Here is a 21,215-nt window from a genome sequence, read left to right on the forward strand (position 1 = left end):
TTTGATTTGTATGAAATATATTAAAAATACCTATTAATATTTCTTGGAGACTCCATCGTCTCCCAGCTTATCCAAAGCCAATTAGTTTTTTTTTTTTTTTGACCATGCAAAGCCAATTAGTTGATACCTTTTCTGACCTTGCAATTAAATGATGCCTAAAAATACTAAAAAGACGTTCCTAGTTTGACTTTAATACTTCCTGGGTGCAACAACTAATGTTGGTGAATTCCGGCATCAATTAAGCGGTTCATTGCATTTATTGTCATTGATGGGGCATATACACGGGATTTTTATCAAAATACTACACACAGTAAAATAAATTACCATGATACTACACTATGAAAAGTATTTCCTTACATGCTATACTCAAACTCGTTCACCACAAGAACGAGTTCAAATTTTTAAAGAAATCGTTTAAGGGAAGAACGAGTTTCATGTCTGATAATTTTTTTTTAACAAGATCGAAACTTGTTCAAGGCATGAACAAGTTTAGCCTGTCAGAGCGTCTCAGTCTGCTTCTTCTTTTCTCTTTCATTTCAGCAAAATTTACAAACAAAGACCCACACCATCAGCGCATTCTTCCTTTTTCTTTAGACTTCGGAGAGAATTGCAATTAATGACCCAACTCCTCCCCAACCACCGCTTTCATTTTTTTCCTTTGCCCTTCATTCTATATTTCCAAAAAATATGAATCAATTTTACTTTATATCCTAATAATTAAATTTTAAAAAAATATATAAAATAAATTTACTGAATATAAATTATTTATCAACATGATATAATATATGCAAAATTTACACCTATTTAATATAGCCATTGGACAGAACAAAAGTCAAAGATTATGAGGGAATGAGTGGTGTTAAAATTTATTAAAATTAAACACAAATAATTATGTACAATCGACTTATAACATTCTTGTATATAAAATTTTTTTTTACAGAAATTATGTACATTTAAAAATATTGGAAAAAACTTAGAAATTGATACCGGCTAAAATGATATCTTGTAAACAAATATTTACAATATATACTTAGATGCCGCATGTATCAAGACAGCCTTGTCATGATTTAATGATCATTTATTTATATTAATAATTCAAACACGTTTAATTTTTAGCTAATGGACAAATTCAAAGTTAGATTATGAATATTGTTAAAATTTATACCCCTATTTAATAATTACACATCTAAAAGTGATATATTTTGATTTATCATATATCTAAACAGGTTGCAATATGCTAAATTAAACTGACTTTTTTTAAAACAATTCAAATATAAATTATAATAGTATTTCAATAAACTTATGTTTGGTTAAATTTAAACTTGCAAATTTTAAACCAAACACTTGTATGTTATGTTTTTTTTCCATAAATTGTTCATAAATGTACATAATTTTTGTTTAAAAAAATTTTATATACAAGAATGCTACAAGGCGGTTGTACATAATTATTTGTGTTTAATTTTAATAAATTTTAATACCACTCATTCCCTCATAATCTTTGACCTTCGATCTGTCCAATGGCTATATTAAATAGGTGTAAATTTTGCATATATTATATCATATTGATAAATAATTTATATTCAATAAATTTATTTTATATATTTTTTAAAATTTAATCATAGGATATAAAGTAAAATTGATTCATATTTTTGGAATATAGAATGAAGGGCAAAGGGAAAAAACGAAAGCGGTTGTGGGAAGGAGTTGGGTCATTAATTGCAATTCTCTCTGATGTTAAAGAAAAAGGAAGAATGTGTTGATGGTGTGGGTCTTTGTTTGTAAATTTTGCTGAAATGAAAGAAGAAAAGAAGAAGCGGAAGGCACTTTGACAGGCTTAACTCGTTCATGCCTTGACGAGTTTTCGATCTTGTTAAAAAAATAATATATATCAAACATGAAACTCGTTCTTTCCTTGAACAACTCTTTTTCAATTTGAACTCGTTCTTTTAGTGAACGAGTTTAAGTATAGCATTTAGGGAAATACTTTTCTAGTGTAGCATCATGTATTTATTTCTACTGTGTGTAGCATTGTTATAAAAATCCTGCATATACACATTACACATATTATTGATGTAAGTTTAATTTGTTTTGCCCGAATTATTGATGTAAATTTAAAGAAAAATCATTTAAACGCACAAAATCAGAGAGACCCTTCAAAAAGAGTACTCATCCGGCTTAAAATATAAACTAAACTTTGTTAGAGGGATTTTGTTTGTAAGATAAAATTTACTTTTATTTAAACATTTAATGAATTTTTTTTTAATTTTACCTTCATATATTCTCTTTTTTTTTTATTTATTATTATAATTTTTATTTATTATCTTCATTAATTAGGACATATTAAAAAATATATATGATTTACATATTTTTATTTTAGATTAATTTTAACTAGTTTCTTGATAAACATAAATGAATAAAGCTTAGAGTAGTACTTAAGCTAACTTTGATGCTGCCGGCTGATTTGAATTTATCTAATTTGTTTCCAGAAATATATAATTTCCAAAGCACAGTAGTAAATATTTTGGAATCCATGAAAAAATCGTAGTTTATTTTTTCGAAACCTGAAAAAACAAATTTAAATAGAAACAAAATAATAATATATGGGCTAAAATACTAAGTGGGCCCAAGTTTCGGCATTTATCGGCCTGCGCATGACAGCCTAGTGGTCTCAGGTTTCGTCGAAAATCTAGCGCCCAACCAAAGCTTCGTTTCTCGACCAGAAAGGACAAATAAGGAAGTTTGGCCATTTTCTTTTTCTCTTCTTTTCTCATTTTATTCCAAACACCCCCAAATCCCATAAATTTTTATGACAATTACGCCATCAAATTGGCCAATTTTTTAAATAATGAAGCAAACAGTGTGTGTGTGTGTGTGATGAATGATGTTGTATGGGGAAAAATGAATGAATGAAGGACCAGTTTGAGGATATTTACTGTTCCTGAGTAGGAATTGACTATGCTTACTGTGTGTATTTTGCCAGTTCATCACAGGGACAGAGTTAGGCCGGTTGGCCCAATATCATTTAGTATATACTCTTTCAATATATTTATAAGTCACTTTCAATACATTTCGTATATACTAATAAAAACTTTAAATTTCATTAACTCATTTAAATTCAACACTTTTCAATTTTATCCCTATTTAATATACAATATATCTCATAGGACAAGGTAACACAATAATAATGATAGATCAAGTGCATTTATATGAAAATTTTTTCCCTCTACCCTATAATAGGATAAAAAAATACTTTTTCTCTCTGTCTTGTAAATAGAACTAAAGATATATATTCTTTTACAATTTTATTTTAATTTAATGGTTTTGCACTTAGTGGTCATGATTTATTTAGGGAGCAAGAGATATTGGGATCAAATTTCTTCTTTACCAATTTTGTCACAAAAAATCCTTGCCGACGGCGGCCACTGGGTCTGGTAGGATGGTCGGCTGACGTCACTTTTTAGTTTTCTAAAGTGAGGGCCATTTTCATTTTCTGACCAAAATTTTATCTCCTAGGTAGGGGTATTTGAATATTTCTAAAAGTATTTTTGAAAAGTATTTTTTTATAAATCCAGACAAATTTCTTTATATATTCACTTCGTATGTCACAAAATTATTTTTAAAATTGTAGTTTGATTCTATCTAAATATCCTGTTAACTGCTAAAACACTTGAATGAAACTATGGAAATTCACGTACAATTCTTTCATATTTCAGGTTCTTTTTACGTCTTTTCCCCTCTATTGGATACACTGCTGAGTTCAGCCCAACCTTTTATCTGATGGAGAATTTCTACATTAACACACTAATCCAAGACTGAAGATGTTTAATTTGTATGGTATGATATTTATTATTCAGGTAAAAAAATAATATAATTATTTGATATTTAATTGTGTTAATTAATTAGAAAAACAATTGGCTTTGCGTACTGTGCTTGCTGATGAAAGAGGCCACCGGCACCGCCCACTCCCATGGCTTCTCTCTCCACCGCTTCTCCGTCAGAAAAAGAACCATAAATAAGTTTGAAGGTTTGTGGAAGAGATAACCAAATGTCCAAAATGATTGCCCACCACATCGCCACCGTCCTACCTGCATCCCGTGGCAACCTGTCTCTCTGCCACACTTTTTCCTACTGCTGTTTAATGTAAAAGCTAGAGCATATTAATAATATTAGTTAAGTTAGTTATTTATCATAAATGTGTTGGTCTCCCTGAACTATTCTCTTAAAATTATTTATTGGCTAGAACTCTTACAATTAATAGTGATATTTTAAGAAAGATAAGAGATACTGTGAGTCGAGTTATTATATTGAGAATCAAACTCATTCTCCAATTAACTTTATATTAACGATAAGAGGTAGCATTTTATGAAAAATCGATAAACAAATAATAAACAGTGTTAGCTATGAAAAGAAAGTGGCAGGTGCAGAATATTAATTAAAAGAGATGAGAGTTAGGGAGATCAACTAATAATATTGGATAAAAGATCTAACCATAGCGCATATGCAATACGAAGTCACTTATACAAAAACAAATTTTGTTCATAAATGTAAGTCATGTGTGATATACTTAATGTATACTTTTTAATTTTACTCTTATTTAATTTCTATCGGAAAGAGAGCAAGAGAGAGAGATCTTGAGAATAATTGATAGATGTCGAGAGAAAACTTTAATAAAGATAAATTAAAAAATTTTGACAATTTAATGAACTTCTTATTATACGAGAATGTGTTATAAATTACTTATATTAAGAATTAGAGCTGTATGTTAAGTAAATCATTAAAGGTATTTATCAGAAAAAGGTAACATAACAATGCATAATCATATACTCATAGCTAGACAGGCCTAACAAGCATATATAGAAGCTCTCATATAGAATAAATACTATTAAAGGAATAACAAGATGTGTGAGTACATCTATTTTCATCTTAGAAGGTCAAGAGTAGACAAATAACCACGATTAGAATCATAATATTGTGTTCTTCAAACTTTCAGAAAGCACGATAAACAAATAAAACAACAGAGTAACATGTACTTAAGATTTCCAGAAACACATCTTTAACAAAGGAACAGATGAGCACAAGTTAGTAGAAGAATAAGCAGATAGTTAGAGGGTAAAATAACTTCGTGAACCAATCTTGATAAACGAATGACGTGCAGTAGATGAATAAAATTATGCTTCCTCCTCTCCTGTCTATGATCGTGACCTATTTTATCAGTTTCAATTTGAATTTATCTTATAAATTTTTTATACATTCTTTTTTATTTTTTTTCTTATTTATTATAAGAGTATATTTGAAAACAGAGGTTTTTTCCCCCATAAAATTGATAAAAATTTTCTAATCCTTATTAAAGTTTTTTTTTCATTTCTTTTATTTTTTTTCTTCCTGAAGAGAATTAAATAATAAGGATAAATTGAAAAATCATTACTAAAGGCTTTATACATGACTTATATTTAAAATAAAATATTTTTTCCTACAACTAACTTATAATAAGAATCGGAACGGTATATACGTGTTTCCAAAGTGGTCTTGCGACATTTTCCCATAAAATTACCTAGAAAAGATCAGCCCTAGAAAGACGCTTATAATATACTCCCTCCGTTGTTTATTATAAGAGACATTTGATGTTTATGGCATGTTTTCATATATAAAAGACACTTAAAAGTTATCTCTATTTTTTTGTATTGATTTTCTATTTTATTTTTATTTATTTTGTCTCCAACTCATACTCTCTCTCCCTCCCACTTCTCTTTCTTTTAATAATTTAATTGTTCTCTCTCATACTCTCTCTCCTTATTAATGGGGGCATTATTGGAAAAAAACATTATACTTTTTACATATTAATTGTCCTCAACTAATTTTAACTGTTTTTTTATCAACGTAATTTGGTTATTTGTCTCTTATAATAAGGAATGGAGGGAGTAAAATTTTTATCCTTTTCTTCACCAGAATAATTTTAAAATTTAAAAAAAACCTAGAAATCAGAGTTTCAAGTTTCAACTTTCGGATCACAAGGATCAGGATCACATGGTGATATAGGACAGCTCACTTGGCATGTGCGTTCAACATAATCTAAAGTAGCTACTATGAGCCTAGAGTTATACGTAAATTAATTTACGGAATAAAGATATATACGCGTATTTTGAAAAGATAAATAAATTAATGAAATTACTTTTGTTGCCCCGGTATAAATGACCTAGTAATATATATCACATTATCAAATAAAAATATGCAAAAGAAATGCATGGTATTGTTTGGACAACTTGATTATCTTTCCTCTTAATGCCTTCGGCAGATTTGATATCAAATAGTATTGTTATTTTTATGAATTTCTAGAGCATTGAACAACTCAATTTTCAATGCTCTCATAAAATATAATTTTAACGTAAGCTAAGAATTGCATTTGGCCTCTCACAAGTATATATACGTATATATAATTTGAGAAAACTAATTAATATCTTTTAAAAATAAAAATTGAGGGTCGAGGCCTTTTAAAAATCTATTTGGAGTGTCCTGAGGCCTTCTAAAAATCTTTTGGAAATGGCGGATTTCTGAGATCTTTTATATATTTAGATTCTTAGTTAGTGATAGTGCAACCATCTCATGTCAAATAATTTAATTCATCAGTAGGATGCTTAGAAGCAGGGAAATACATGACCTTGTCATCTACTATCTTCAGTTTTTAATATGAGATCTTATTTGACTTTTATTTTGATTCTAAATATAAGATCTTAATCTATTCTGTCTCTTATATTTATTTATTTTTTTTCAAGATAGTCCTTGTAATAATGATAGTTCTAGCCAATACACTTAAATAGTAAGGATATTTTAAAAAAGAAAATATCTATTTATTACAAATAACTAATGTAATTAATTTCTTTAATCAACTCAAATTAGTCAATTAGCTCTTATATTAAGAACTGGAAGTAGTATCTATTTCAAGCAACCATTAATTTAATTTGTGGTTGATCAATAGTTTTCTGACCCATAAGCTGAGAATCAGATGAAGGCTATGATTAGATTAGTAATTAATCTGTGATGAGAAAATAATTTATCTAAACGCTCAGAAATCCGCCATTTCCAAGAGATTTTTAAAAGGCCTCAGGGTACAAATACTACTATAATTTATTCTAAGGTAAGATATAAGATGATTACTATATTCTAAAAAAGAACTGAAGCAATTAATAAAATTCAAAGCCCAGTTATGTACATGAAACGAAAATTTTTCTAAATTATTTTTTTGATCTTTTATTAGCTAGGTTCCAAGATCTAATGTAATATAATTGCCTATAAATTGCTGTATGCTGGGAAACGCAAATACACAAACCTGGAGAAGCATTATTATTCAGCTATGGCTTTGGATCGTTCTGAACAGAAACTTCCTAATGAAGAAAAAGAAGATTCATATTGCCTTTCTGCCATGCTTCTGTGCTGTGGCCAGATCTACACCGCAGCTCTTAAAGCTTCATTTGAGCTCGATTTGTTTGAGATCATAGCTAAGGAAGGAGGAAGACACGTGTCAGCCTCTGAAGTAGCTTCAAAGCTTCCAAGCTCATCTCAGCACAAAGATTTAGCTCCCCGAATCGATCGTCTCTTGAGGCTTCTTGCCAGCCACTCTCTTCTAAACTGTTCGTTTGGTGAGCAGGAAGATGGTGGCACTGAGAGACTCTATGCAATTTCTCCAGTGGGAAAGTACTTTGTTAGAGATGATGGTGGATTATGGGATGCTGCCTCGTTCAAGTTCCATCAAGCACTTGTTGATGTTTGGTAATGATTCTTGCTTTTCCTTTGCAATATTATTATGCATCTAGGAGATGAGCCAGCCATGTACTGGCCTATGAATTACAAATTTTTTATTTAAATTAAGATTAATATCATTGTTTATTCTTACAGTTTTTGATTCAATTTTAGTTTTGATCATTATAGTTTCAAATCGTTAATCAATTTGATCCCTGATTGGATCAGAAGCAAAAGACCATGAAAAAATCGTTTGGATTTAAGAGTCTCTTAGATTTATCTATAGTTAAAATCCTATTTTGTAAGAAATCAGATTTGCTTTGTTTCTATTTTTTTGGTTCTTTGGTTTTGGTTCCTACACTTTCATTTAAATTTGGGACTTAGTGTTAATTTAAATATATAGGGAGTAAAACTAAAACTTGTTAAAAGTACAAGGGTCATGTGTTAAACTTAGACAAATAAATAATGGGATTATATTATAGCGATTAAAACCAATGCCTTGAATTTAAAGGAATTGAAATCAAAATTAGATCAAACTATAACGATTAATCCTTTAAATTAATATACGGAGATATTGATGCAAGTGCCACATATTTTGATTTGATGTTCATCTATTGATACGCTGCTCATTTTATTATTAATTAACATGCTCTATATGTTTATGATGTACTGCTCATTAGCTCAAAAGAAAAAACAATCATCAAGTTATATATATAATAATGCTTTTGTTGATATATATATATATATATTTCAATTTTTTGTTGGGGAAGGTTGAATTTTAAGGATGCAGTCATAGAAGAAGACGCAGACCTGTTCAAGAAAATTCATGGGATACCAATGTACGAATATGCAAATAAAGATCCAACGTGGAACACAACTTTCAACAAAGCAATGGCCAACGTTTGCAATATAGAAATGAGAAGGATTCTGGAAACATACAAAGGATTTGAGGGAATATCCACACTTGTTGATGTTGGTGGTGGCACTGGCCAGAATCTCAATATGATTGTCTCTAAGTACCCTTCTATTAAGGCTATCAATTTTGATTTGCCCCAGGTTATTCAAAACGCACCGCATCATCCAGGTACACATCACAATTTCATTGCCACTAACACATTTAATTTCGTTTCATGTTTTAAAAATAAGTTCAGCTTCTCTAGTTGTCTGGGGTTGTACAATTAATACTATCTCTGTTATTTAATATAAGAGTTAGTTGACTAACTTGAGTGGATTAAAGAAGTTTATTAAATAAGTTATTTGTAATAATTAGGTGTTGTCTTTCTTAGAATATTCTTGCTAATCATATGTATTAGTTATAACTACCATTTAGTGGAATTTTTAACATGTAAAACTACTATAGGACTATTTAAAAAAAAGGATAAATATGATAGATAAAGGGAATTGGGGTCTTATATTTAGGATCAAATTAAAAGTCAAACTAACTCTTATATTAAGGCCTAAAAGTAGTATATGGTTGCTGACTAAACGGTATGTAAGTTGCCACAAAATATAAAATAAAAGGGGTTTTTAAAAACCAAAATGAACGAACAAAATTTATTTATTTTATATCAAAATATAGACTCATAGAGTCTATCTCTCCATTTTTCTAGTGGCAGGTCATCAATTTGATTGATTTTGATTTTATTTGGACCTATGTGATAAGATTAATGTCAAAAGAAAAATAACTAGGGAGGGAAGAATGCTGAGTGAAATCTTTCAAAACCAACAAGAAATTTTTTGATTACTTCTAAGAGTTTTTCCTCCGCTCGATCTATTCTTTTTCCCCTTCCCATCCTATGAAGGGTTAAAGCTCCATCTTTTTTCAAGATATCTATTCCTAAGAAACTATACTTTATGCAGGAATTGAGCATGTTGGAGGGGATATGTTTGAAAGTGTTCCACGAGGTGATGCCATCATATTAAAGGTTAGTGAGAAAATTTGTCATCTTAGTTTCAACTTATTATTCTTATTATATACCTCAAAATTAATATTGCTGTCTTTAATTTGATGACCTGATTCAGCTGAGTTCAAATGTAACTAAAATGATGATTTATATATATATATATATATATATATCTGTTGGTAGGCTGTATGCCACAATTGGTCAGATGAGAATAGCATAAAAGTGTTGAGGAAATGCCATGAAGCATTGCCAGAGGAAGGGAAGGTGATAGTGATTGAGCTTTTGATGCCTGAAAAGATTGAAGCAACAGAAGAAACCAAGTTTGTAGCAAGCTTGGACAACCTCATGTTTATTCACGATGGAAGAGAGAGAACTGTGAAGGAATTTGAATCTCTTTGCAAACGTTCTGGTTTTTCTGATTTCAAACTTGCTTGTCGAGCTCTCTCTGTTTTAGGAGTTATGGAATTCTACAAATGAAGAGATAGATCGAATCAACTTGCTTATAAATTCAAAAGTGCTTTTTTTTTCAGAACTTGCTTATACTATCATGTATTTGATGGTCACCCGGCAAATAAATTTGGTTAATTTTTTTGATTTAATATCTCAGACTTTTATTTTACTATCTTTTCTGTGATTGGTTCAATTTTTTTGGGGTTTAATATTTCTTCATTTTCCCTTTCCTTTTCATTATTTTTGCTTTCTTTAATATAAACTTTAACTACTCCGCATTCCCAAAATAATTACTCTGGTAACTCATTTCTCTTTCTTTAATGACTCGTTATATGATACACTTATTACAAAGCATTTTTCATATTAATAACCCCCCCAATTTTATTTGAGCCAGAAGTGTGAATCCAGAACAACTTCCTAATGTGCATTACTGATAGCATAGCAAAGGGGAAGACGACGTCGACGAGAGAGCAATGCCAATTTATAAATCCATATTCTTAATTAATAAAGAAGCAGCAACCCTGCACAGAGCTGAGAGGAAAATTAAATCTCTATTGATCCAAGACATACTAATTTAAAGAAAACTGATCTAACAGACACTGAAAATTCCTTAAATGCAAGAGCTCTGGTTAGTTGCTCTAAAAAACCAGTTTCAAACCATTAAATTTTCTTCCTTTTGTCTTTCTGGGGAATCATCCGTTACACAGAACCAGAGAAAGAAGAAGAAAAACTTCCCTTTTCTTTCCATCATATGTTTTGATCAGATGAGCTACAACTTGGAACTCATCAGAGAACAGAGCACTAAAAAGGAAAAGAGAGCAAAACATCAAAAGTGGCAGCCAAGGAAAAAAAGGTGGAATAGGGAGAGGACGCACAAAAGGACAAAATCGCTAGAAGGAGGGCTTGAACCTCCGACCTTGTGGTTAACAGCCACACGCTCTAACCAACTGAGCTATTCCAGCACGCACTGTGGCAACAGATCAAATTAGATTTCTCTTAAGGCCCAACCCCAGCTTGCAGAGCTACTTTTTATTGATAAATGGTTGTTTGCGCATGGTCATGCAGCATAGTAGCAAAAGTCAAGGGAAGAAAGAGACAAACAAGACAAAAACGTTTAAAAAAGTCTTTTGATGGCTATTAAATAATATATATTTAAAAAACTAAACATAATTTTCCAAAAATAAAAATATATTTTCTATAATTTAATAAATTAAAATTTTAATTACGCTAAACTATACATTTATACTGAATTTATATAACCCTTTTTGTCCTCGAAGTTTCATCAACTTTCAAGCTCCCAATTGATTGCGTCCCTAGCTAAATTAATTATTAAAAAAACAAGCCATCATCATAATTGAGAAGTGCACTATGATTTTCTTTTTGGCCAGACAGAAATGCACTACGATTAATTAAATAAACTTATAGTGATTTTGCACATGGCTGGTTAATTTTTTAAATATATATTCATTATTAAATCCTTGTGCTTTAAATTTTTTTTTTTTGGCCAAAGTTGTATGTGTTAAATTTGCGGGTCTAGAAGTTTTAAACCTGATAAGTTTGAGTGCTCTCAGCTCATTGCATGTAGCTCCTACCTTTTCCTCTAGGCCCCCAAATGAATTTTTTTATATGACAATATTAAATTCCGGCATTATTGGACTGATTGAGAGTAATTCTTCTAAAGATATTTTCTGTAGTTATACAGATTTGAATTTGAGATCTCGAGATCTCTCCTTAGGCGGCCAAGAAAATCTCTTCCACTATATGCACCACATGTTAATCAGCAAATGAATATTCTTCTTTATTGCAGCCGTTGTATCTGATATCTCCTTACACGTCCCCATTGGCACATGCTCATGTCATGCTGCATATAAAAATTCCCCACTAATGAATATTCTTCTTTAAAGTGAGCCTCCTTGCAAGTCGTAAAGTCGATATCCTTTTGTCAATGAGATATTGGAAAGCATCGTTTTGTTTAATTTATCAAAGCCACCTAAACCCCATCGAGGATAGATAATCTTTTAAAAATAAGCTAAGGACAAACTTTCGTTCATGTTATGTAACATTGTTTAAAGTGCGAAAAATATTTATTTCAATTAGTGGGAAAAAAATTGATTGAAAGGGACCCATGAAAACTCAGTTTTAACAATTCATGCTGGAAAAAAGCAGCAAACAAAGTTTTATAATAAAAGAAACCCATAAAACCAAAATATTATCACAGACGCTAACGATACTTCCAGAAATGAAAATTTGTAAATTAACATTTTTAATTGTAATATATATTTTTTAATTTAGGAGTTTTCATTGAACTGATCTACAGCTGATGCCTAAATGCGCAAAGTCACACAGCAAAAATAAAAGTCAGGGGAAGAAAGAAAGAAACAAGCAAGGGAAAAATATTTTACAAAGTGTATTTTTAATGGGTTTTATATAATTTAATTAATCTAATTTTTTGGGTGAAAAATATATGTTTCTACTAAAGTTTGTTCATTACGCTTTTTGTCGTGAAAGTTTCTTTCAAGCAAATAAAAATGAATTAGATTTATGGTGATATGAATACAAACTCCAGTATAGTATCACAGCAATTTTTTTTCCCAGACCACTAATCCTAAACTCTAACACTGAATTTGGTATGGGATTTTTGAAGGGAAGGGAAGTTGCTCCTCTTCCCTTATTCGACTAGTACATGTTTTTAGAAAGGAAGGGGAGTTGTTCTTCTCCCCTTATTTGATTGAGATATTTTTTTAATAGGAGGAGGGGCTATTCTCCCCTCTTTTTTTTCTTTTAATCTCTATTCTAAAAGTATGGTTTTTGATAGGAGAGATGAGAGATAAAATTTTAAATTTCAAAATTAGCCTAATTACAATATTTTAATTCTTCCTATGCCCTTTTGATTTGCTAACTCCTAATCAGCCATATACATTTGTATACAAGAGAGATTTCTTAAACATCCAGCAAGCGACCATTGAGATGATCATATCTAAAGTTGGTGGGTACTGTTGTACCTTTCTTCTCTTCTTCTAATTTTGTTATTTTATGTGATATTTTCTTTTATCTTTAACGCCCCTTCTTTAACTGAGACCTATCACTCATAGCTTCTTATCTTGATGTCATACATGTTCGTGACAATGTCTTGCAAATCAAAGTTAGTGAGTTGTATTACATGTGTGTGTATTCATGTCTTGATAAATAGAAAAGTGAGAAAATCTATTTAAATTTTATAGGGTTAAAATAGTCAAACAATGTATCATCAAAATTCCTTCTCTTCCCTCCCCTCTAATCAATCCAAACAAGAGATCATTAAAATTCTTTCCCTCTCTTTCCCTTCTCTACCCTGGCATTTGTAGTTACCTTTCCCTCTCCTCTCCTCTCCTCTATTAAAATCCGTTCGCTTTCCTACCCTTCTTCAAGCCAAACACAACATAAGATTAATGAGAGGCGGAGACGTTAATTGACAAAACATTTGGATGAGATTCTCTTACCCCACACTCAAAAAACTTAACCCAATATATATATAGAGGCTATCCCACTTTAATCTCTGCATCATCAACTTTCAAACTCCTAATTGATTACATCTCTAAATTAATTTTTTAAACAAGGCAGCAATCGCTACAATTTATAAATGCACTATGATTAATTATATATATCCTTTTTTCCCAACTATGATTAATTATATCAAATAGTACATATGAATATTAAGGCATAAACTTTCGTGATTTTGCACATTCTTTGGCGCATGGTAGCATATTATCAATCAACATCAATAATTAATATAGTATTTATTTTTGAAATAACTCACATATTCATTATTACATTCCTATTATAAAGATTTCGAACTCACAATGTTATGCTTAAAAAAAAAAGTTTAAGAAAGACGTGCTACAGAACCCTGACATGCATACTTGCATTTATACAAAATTGAGAAGTGTTTATACATAATGAAAATATGGTTTGGTTAATTTTTTATATATTAATTAAATATTTATACTTTAAATATTATTTTACAGCACACATCAATTTTATTATCATGAAATATTACCTCCAGTCCTTTAGCTAATTGAGATTTGAATTTAATTCTAAATATAAAATTTTAATTCACTTTATCTATGGTATTTATCATTTTTTCCCAAAAAATTTACTTACTTTATACCCTAATAATGTATATAGTCTAATACTCTAATGCTATACATACAAGAATATTTTAGGGAAGCCATATCACATTCATTATAATTAAATAATTTAGTTGACTTCCTTAACCAAGTTAATTAAGTAGCTCAATAATATATATTCATTATCACAGTAAGAAATTTGGAGCTTGTTTGTTTCTGTTTTTATTTTTTCCCCTCACAATAATTTTATAGAACAAGTTTTGAAAAAAAAATAAAAATACATGTTTGAATAGTTATTTAAAAAATTGAATTTGAATAAAAACATTTAAAATGTTATCCACATCCAAAAAAAATTTTACAAAATGTTTTAGTCAGACAAATAAGTAATTGTTAAGTGAAACATTGCAAGTCATAATTTGGCTATATGTATATCTTATTAGATGTTATCAATATACTGTATGTTTAGGTAGAAGAACACAAAACAGGATTGCAAGTATTTATAGTTATCAAACAAGGAGCAGATACAAATCCAGAAGCAAAATTTTTAATCCAGTTTTACCATTACGAAAAAAACATATACTTACGAAGTTAGCCATCGTATGCAATTCCACTGCAAATCCCGTCTCCAAATCAATGAGGGAATTTAGTGTGGTTAAATTTTTTTCCCAGTTCATAGTAAAATTTCTAATGATAAAATTTTTTCGTTACTAATTTCTGAAACAGATAAAAATTAGTAACATAATTTCTCATGACTAATTTCCGTCGTTGGCAAAGACATATGGCGGGCAGTAGCTGTCGCTCTAAGTTAGGTGGCAGCAAGTGGGCAAGCACACATGTGGCGTGGTGGCCGTTGCCGATGTGGACACGTCGTGACCATCGGACGGGTGGAAAAGGAAGAGTTTCCCTTTATTTGTTTTCAAAAAAAGAAATAGAAAAACACAAACAAAAAATTTAAAAATTGTTTTTGGTTTTTTAATTTTTAAAAATACGTTGCTATTTTTTTAAAACACCTAAATAAAAATAAATCATATCAAACAAATGTTTTTTTAGCTTTTTGCTTTTCTACAAAATATTATTTTTAAAACAAGAAAACAAACAACAACCGCGTGTTGGCTACTGAACTTTATCTTGCCTATAAAATTCCGCATTCTACAAGATGCTAAAACACGCAATATTAACAGAAGCATGGCTTTGGAGTGCAGAGAGAATCATCATAATAAGGATGAAGATGAAGATTCATATTGTCTTTCTGCAATGCATCTGTGTTGCAGTCAGATCTATTCTGCAGTTTTGAACGCAGCTCTTGAGCTCAACTTGTTTGAGATCATAGCTAAGGAAGGAGGACGACACGTGTCAGCCTCTGAAGTAGCTTCAAAGCTTCCAAGTTCATCTCAGCACAAAGATTTAGCTTTCAGAATCGATCGTCTCTTGAGGCTTCTTGCAAGCCACTCTCTTCTGAACTGTTCTTTTGGCGAGAAGGAAGATGGAGGCACTGAGAGGCTCTATGCGATTTCTCCTGTGGGAAAGTACTTTGTTGGTGGGGACGATAATGGCGGATTCTTGGCTCTCTTCTCATCATTCCTGTGTAATAGGGCACTCGTGGATGCCTGGTAAGTTTATAAATTTTACTCTCACAACATAGTTCTTAATTATACCGATATTACGGAGTCATATTATGCATTCTCTCTCTTGTTGCTTGGTTTAACGAGAGGGATAGAATAATGATGAACAATGACACCTATGAGAGATAGATCTTGGTGTGTTTATTTGTTGGATTTTGCATCAACTGTGAGAGATAGATCTTGGTTCTTGATATTTATGTCATATTAAGGTTTTTCAAGAAAAATTCCGCACATGTTTGTTCATGGAAAATTTAACTTGACATTGTACGTTTAATCAAGTTCACTATTTTTTATATTTCTTCCTGTCCTTTTTATAACATCCCAGAGTTTGATTTGAGTTGGTACTTCTTATAAGATCCAGTTTAGGGGTATTTGAAATGCATTTTTTTTTTTTTATCAATTATGCCTCTAATCAATTTTTTTAATTCTCGTCATCTTTTTCTCATACTACATTCTCTTTTATGCTTTATCTTATCATTAGCATTTCTCTCTCTCTTATTTGTTACCTTATTAAATAAGAATATACTTAGAAAAACAAGGTTCAATTTTTACTTATTTATCACTTTTAACTAATTCTAATTATTTTTCAAAATCGTATACTTTTGTAATTATTAAGCAAAAAAATGTTTTCACTTCCTAGATTCAATGATTGGCCCCCAAAAAAATTCCTTGGATTCAATGTTAATTTTATGTTAATTCTCTTTTACTTTGTTATGGTGGTTAGAAAATGACCCCCTACACCCTGTTAGGCGGTATTTTTTTTTTCCGACCTTAGCGATCCCTTCATCTTTGAAAAAATGTTGCTGGTAAAAAAAAAAAATCTTTAAAGAGGGTGAAGGCAGGTCAAGCCAACTAACCCCTAACAGGGGATGGGGGGTATTTTTTAGTCTCTATTCGCTGCTGGGGGTATTCAAGTGGCTTAAAGAGATTGTGGTGTTCTCTCTTTTGTTTATGATATACCAATCTATTTCTATTTATAAATTACTTATATTTCAAGCCTGTAAATTAAAAAATACATTAAATTAATAATTTTTTTCACATTTTTTCTTATTAAAGAGATGTATTAAAAATATTTTTTATATTTTCTCCTACCTATTTACTTAATTTCTTTCTTCATTTATTAAATCGACAGGGGTGAAATTGAAAAAAAAAAAAACTCATTAATTACCCTGCAATTGACTTATATTTAGGAACAAATTTTTTTCTTACAAGTGATTTATAAATAGGAATAGAGTGATTTATACTACCTCTAGTCTTAAGCATAAAATCTACTCATCTGGTTCTATTTATAAGACGCAAAAAGAAGAATTTTTTAATCCTATTCATAAGGTAAAGAGAAATTTTTTTTTATATGAATGTATCATCTTACCATTCATTTATTATTGTATTGACTTTGTTCTCATTAAATGTAATGTATATTAAATAGAGATAGCGTTAAAAATTTGCTAAATTTTAAAGAGAGTTAATAAAATTTTAGGTTTTTCTTAATACGTATAAAACATGTTAAAAATGACTTATAAATAAGACTAAAAGAGTATTAATAGTTTGTGGTGTAATCTACATTACAAACTAGATCTTATATTTAAAATCAGAGGAAGTAGTATATATACACGTGTATGCACACGCGTGGGTATGTGTACCAATACCAATGGCCTAAAGTTTCAACACGAAAAAAGGGAGAGAAAAAAAGGAACTTTACTAAAGTTGGGATCACGGACAAATAACTAGCATCAATTGGCTTAATTTATCATCAAAGCCACCTAATCCGCCAAGCCAACAGAAATCAAGGAAATCAAATACCATTTGAAAACAACAAGTGGGAGATTATTTTATAGAGCAAAAATGATTTTAGGACTAAATGCAATGAACTTTATTCCTAAACAATAAACGTGACAATTAGAAAGATTAATTTACTCATTTTAATTTTTCGAAGTATATATATATTTATAGTGAATTATACAGTTCGATGTGACAAAGATTACGACAATAATCTCAATTCTAATTTGTTTCAATAATTTTTTGAGTATAGGTTGAATTTTAAGGATGCAATCATAGAGGAAGACAATGACTTGTTCAAGAAAGTTCATGGGATGCCAATGTACCAATACGCAGAGAAAGATCCAAAGTGGAACACTATTTTCAACAAAGCAATGGCCAATATTTGTAATATTGAGATGAAGAGAATATTGGAAATATACAAAGGATTTGAGGGAATATCAACACTTGTTGATATTGGTGGTGGCACTGGCCAAAACCTCAAAATGATCATCTCCAAATACCCTTCTATTGAGGCTATTAATTTTGATTTGCCCCAAGTCATTCAAAATGCTCAACCTCATCCAGGTACATATATATAAATATGCTTATTCCCTTTTTTTTTCCCTCTCCATTTGGATTATCAGAATTCTCGATTTAATTCAAGTTGAGTTAATTTTGAGAATCTATATTAAATTTTATGAAGGGATTGAGCATGTTGGAGGAGATATGTTTGAAGGTGTTCCAAAAGGTGATGCCATCATACTAAAGGTTAGTGGAAAACATTAATTTCTCGTCTTATTAATAATTACTCACAGCCTCAAAGCATGACTTGCATACATAAGCTGCCTATTGGCTATATACTATCTTAATTATAAGAGATAAATAACTAATTTATGTAGATTAAAAAATTAGTTAAATTATTTATTTATAATAAGCGTGTGTTGGTTTTCCTAAAATGTACCATGTAATCATTACCTTATTGATAGAAATCTCTTTTCATACAAGTATCACTAGGATAGCTTGAAATTTTTTAAAAATAAATTAAAAAAAAAAGAAAATTGAAGTTTTATATTTAATATTAAAGTAAAAACACCTTGAATAGCTTCTATATTATTTTTAATAAACATGTGTTGATTTTGTTTAAAATATCTATTTAATCATTACTCCCCAATGAAAACCCCCCTTTTCATATATGCAATTACAAAGGATAGCTTAGGAAAAATTCATAAATTTGAAAGATAAAGTGAACTAAAGTATCATATTTAATATCGATCAAAGCAAAAACACCTTGAATAGCTCCTATATTTAACATATCGAAAGAAGTATTATTCTAGACCATCACAATATCATGGTATATATAAAATATCAAAAGTAAAATTCAGGTGTAAATATTCACCTAATTGAATTAGGTTTAGATGTAACTAATATGTACATATAATATCAATCTTCTTCACAAACTTTAATTTGTAGGCTGTATGCCACAATTGGTCTGATGAGAATAGCATTAAAGTATTGAGGAAATGCCATGAAGCATTGCCAGAGAAAGGGAAGGTGATAGTCATTGAGCTTTTAATGCCTGAAAAGATTGAAGCAACAGAAGAAACCAAGTTTGTGGCAAGCTTGGACAACCTCATGTTCCTTCATGATGGAAGAGAAAGAACTGTGAAAGAATTTGAGTCTCTTTGCAAACGTTCTGGTTTTTCTGCTTTCAAAGTTGCTTGTCGTGCTCTCTCTGTTCTTGGAGTCATGGAATTCCACAAATAAATGAAATCATCGTTTATGTACTTTAATTTATTGATGGTCAGTAATGTGGCTTATGATGGGTGTTTAAACTTGTTTTTTTTTTTTCTCTGCTCGTGTTTAATCAGCAGAAGCCAAGTTTGTATGAAGCATTCGCAATCTTATGCTTTTCCTTATTAACTCCCAAAACATATTGTGTAGTGATTCTAGTACTTAATATAAAATTTACATAACTAATTTTTGAATATTAAGAAAATTAGTTAATTAAGTTAGTTATTAATGACAAAAATGTCTTAATTTTTTTAAATTACTCTTTTTAATTATATGTATATTAGAATAACTACCTCTCAATTGAGAGCCCTTTAATATGTATAATTAATAGAAATATTTCGGGCAAAAAATTATAAATTTGAGTGGCAATTAAGTGCATTTAAGGTTTTTATATCCAGGACAAATATGTGAATCCCTTATCTGTATTTAGGAGTAGGAGGGGAGGTAGTAGATAGCATTGAACAAGATAAAGGTAGATTTGTTTGGGGGGGGGGGGGAGTAGTTAATGGAACAACAAAATGCTACTTCAATCCTATTTATAAGTTATTTTTTATTCTTCCATTGGAATTAATTAGGAAAAGCTAAAAATTCGTTAACTTTGCTTTTAAATTTAATAAGCTTTGAACTTTGAACAACTAAATATATACATACTTTAAAAATTGAATGACGTACCCCAACATTTAATGGGAGGTAAAAAGGAAAACTAGTCGTGAAATTTCTTCTCTCTTTACTTTATTCAAATAAGATCACAATGGAAGGTTGGAAGCTTTTTCTTTTCTTTTCTTTTTTTTAAACCAAACATTACTTCTAGTTGCCGTCATGCATTTAGGACAAAAGGAGCACAAAAAATAAAAATTCGAATGAATGCACGTGATTAGTGGTTTTTCGATCCAATAATAATGGTTATCTTTGGTGGCCGACTTTAATTAATTGGTGTCAAATAATTAATGAAAAGCATCATTGTGTTACTAAAGGGTGTCACTTAGCTTTAATTAGTTATATGACCATCATATATAATTAAAAGGAAAAGTTACTAAAAATTTTCTAATCACAAATATATTGCCCAAGAATATTTTAAATTTGTTTAAAGACCCAAGTGCAATATATTATTTTCTCCACTCGTAACTCTTCCTCAACTATATGTAACAATATGTTGTACATAATTGAAGAAGAGTTACACCCGATGATCTAGGTCTACATGTATTTTAGACCATAAATTTTGCAAGGAGGGACTTTTTAGTAATTTCCTCCGAAATTAATAAACCATGTGTGTGTGTGTATATTGCTCTGACGTGAGAGAAGTTTATTGGTATTACCTCCACTTCTTAATATAAGAGTAAAATGACTAATTTAAAGAGAATAAGAAAATTACTAAATTATTTAATTATAACATAATGTTATATGATTTCTTTAAAATACTTATATGAATCATTAGATTATTTATCAATTTATAAATAAGAAAAATTATTTTGGATAGAAATAATAATTACAAATACTTCAAATAATTTAGTAACATTCTTAATTTCTACAAATTAGTTACCTGAGTTTTATATTAAAGAAAGAAAGTAGTATATATCATGTCCAATCCAACCAATAGGTTCTAGGGGGTTAGTTCTTTACAATATGGTAAACTAAGGTTCGAATTCTCGCTAAAAGAGGTACCGATACATAATACTTGACAATATCTCAAATAGAATTACCTTTTATAGAAAGATAACTATAATTTAAAAAAAAAAAAAGCCAACCCAACATTTTAAACGTCGCCTTCTATATCTAAGGACCACCACAGCCACTTCACATAATATGGTGTTTTTCTTGTTTTTTATATCTATAAGTCGTCCTTTAAAGTC

At 30.0% G+C, this 21,215-nt stretch overlaps 2 protein-coding genes and 1 non-coding gene across 4 annotated transcripts; 2 read left to right on the plus strand and 1 right to left on the minus strand.

Moving 5' to 3' along the window:
* Positions 1-381: 381 nt before the first annotated feature.
* On the plus strand, positions 382-19,494 carry LOC114741250 (isoliquiritigenin 2'-O-methyltransferase). 2 transcript variants are annotated; one of them, XM_028929503.1, is made up of 6 exons: positions 382-396; positions 10,000-10,010; positions 15,660-15,804; positions 17,846-18,159; positions 18,278-18,342; positions 19,045-19,494. In XM_028929503.1, the coding sequence occupies exons 4-6, from the start codon at positions 17,907-17,909 to the stop codon at positions 19,336-19,338; spliced, it is 612 nt and encodes a 203-aa protein (XP_028785336.1). In that variant the 5' UTR covers positions 382-396; positions 10,000-10,010; positions 15,660-15,804; positions 17,846-17,906; the 3' UTR covers positions 19,339-19,494. The 2 variants fall into 2 exon arrangements, with proteins under 2 accessions (XP_028785336.1, XP_028785335.1); XM_028929502.1 differs by lacking the exons at positions 382-396; positions 10,000-10,010 and having other exon boundaries at positions 15,361-15,804.
* On the plus strand, positions 7,349-10,117 carry LOC114741248 (isoliquiritigenin 2'-O-methyltransferase-like). Its single transcript, XM_028929500.1, has 4 exons — positions 7,349-7,764; positions 8,505-8,818; positions 9,595-9,659; positions 9,822-10,117. The coding sequence occupies exons 1-4, from the start codon at positions 7,349-7,351 to the stop codon at positions 10,113-10,115; spliced, it is 1,089 nt and encodes a 362-aa protein (XP_028785333.1). The 3' UTR covers positions 10,116-10,117.
* On the minus strand, positions 10,977-11,050 carry TRNAN-GUU (transfer RNA asparagine (anticodon GUU)). The gene has a single exon. It is a non-coding gene; the product is annotated as a tRNA-Asn (tRNA).
* Positions 19,495-21,215: the final 1,721 nt, after the last annotated feature.

Source organism: Neltuma alba, unplaced genomic scaffold (assembly GCF_004799145.2).
Source record: "Neltuma alba isolate B1F8T4 unplaced genomic scaffold, ASM479914v2 tig00003333_pilon, whole genome shotgun sequence".
NCBI classification, from domain to species: Eukaryota; Viridiplantae; Streptophyta; class Magnoliopsida; order Fabales; family Fabaceae; genus Neltuma; species Neltuma alba.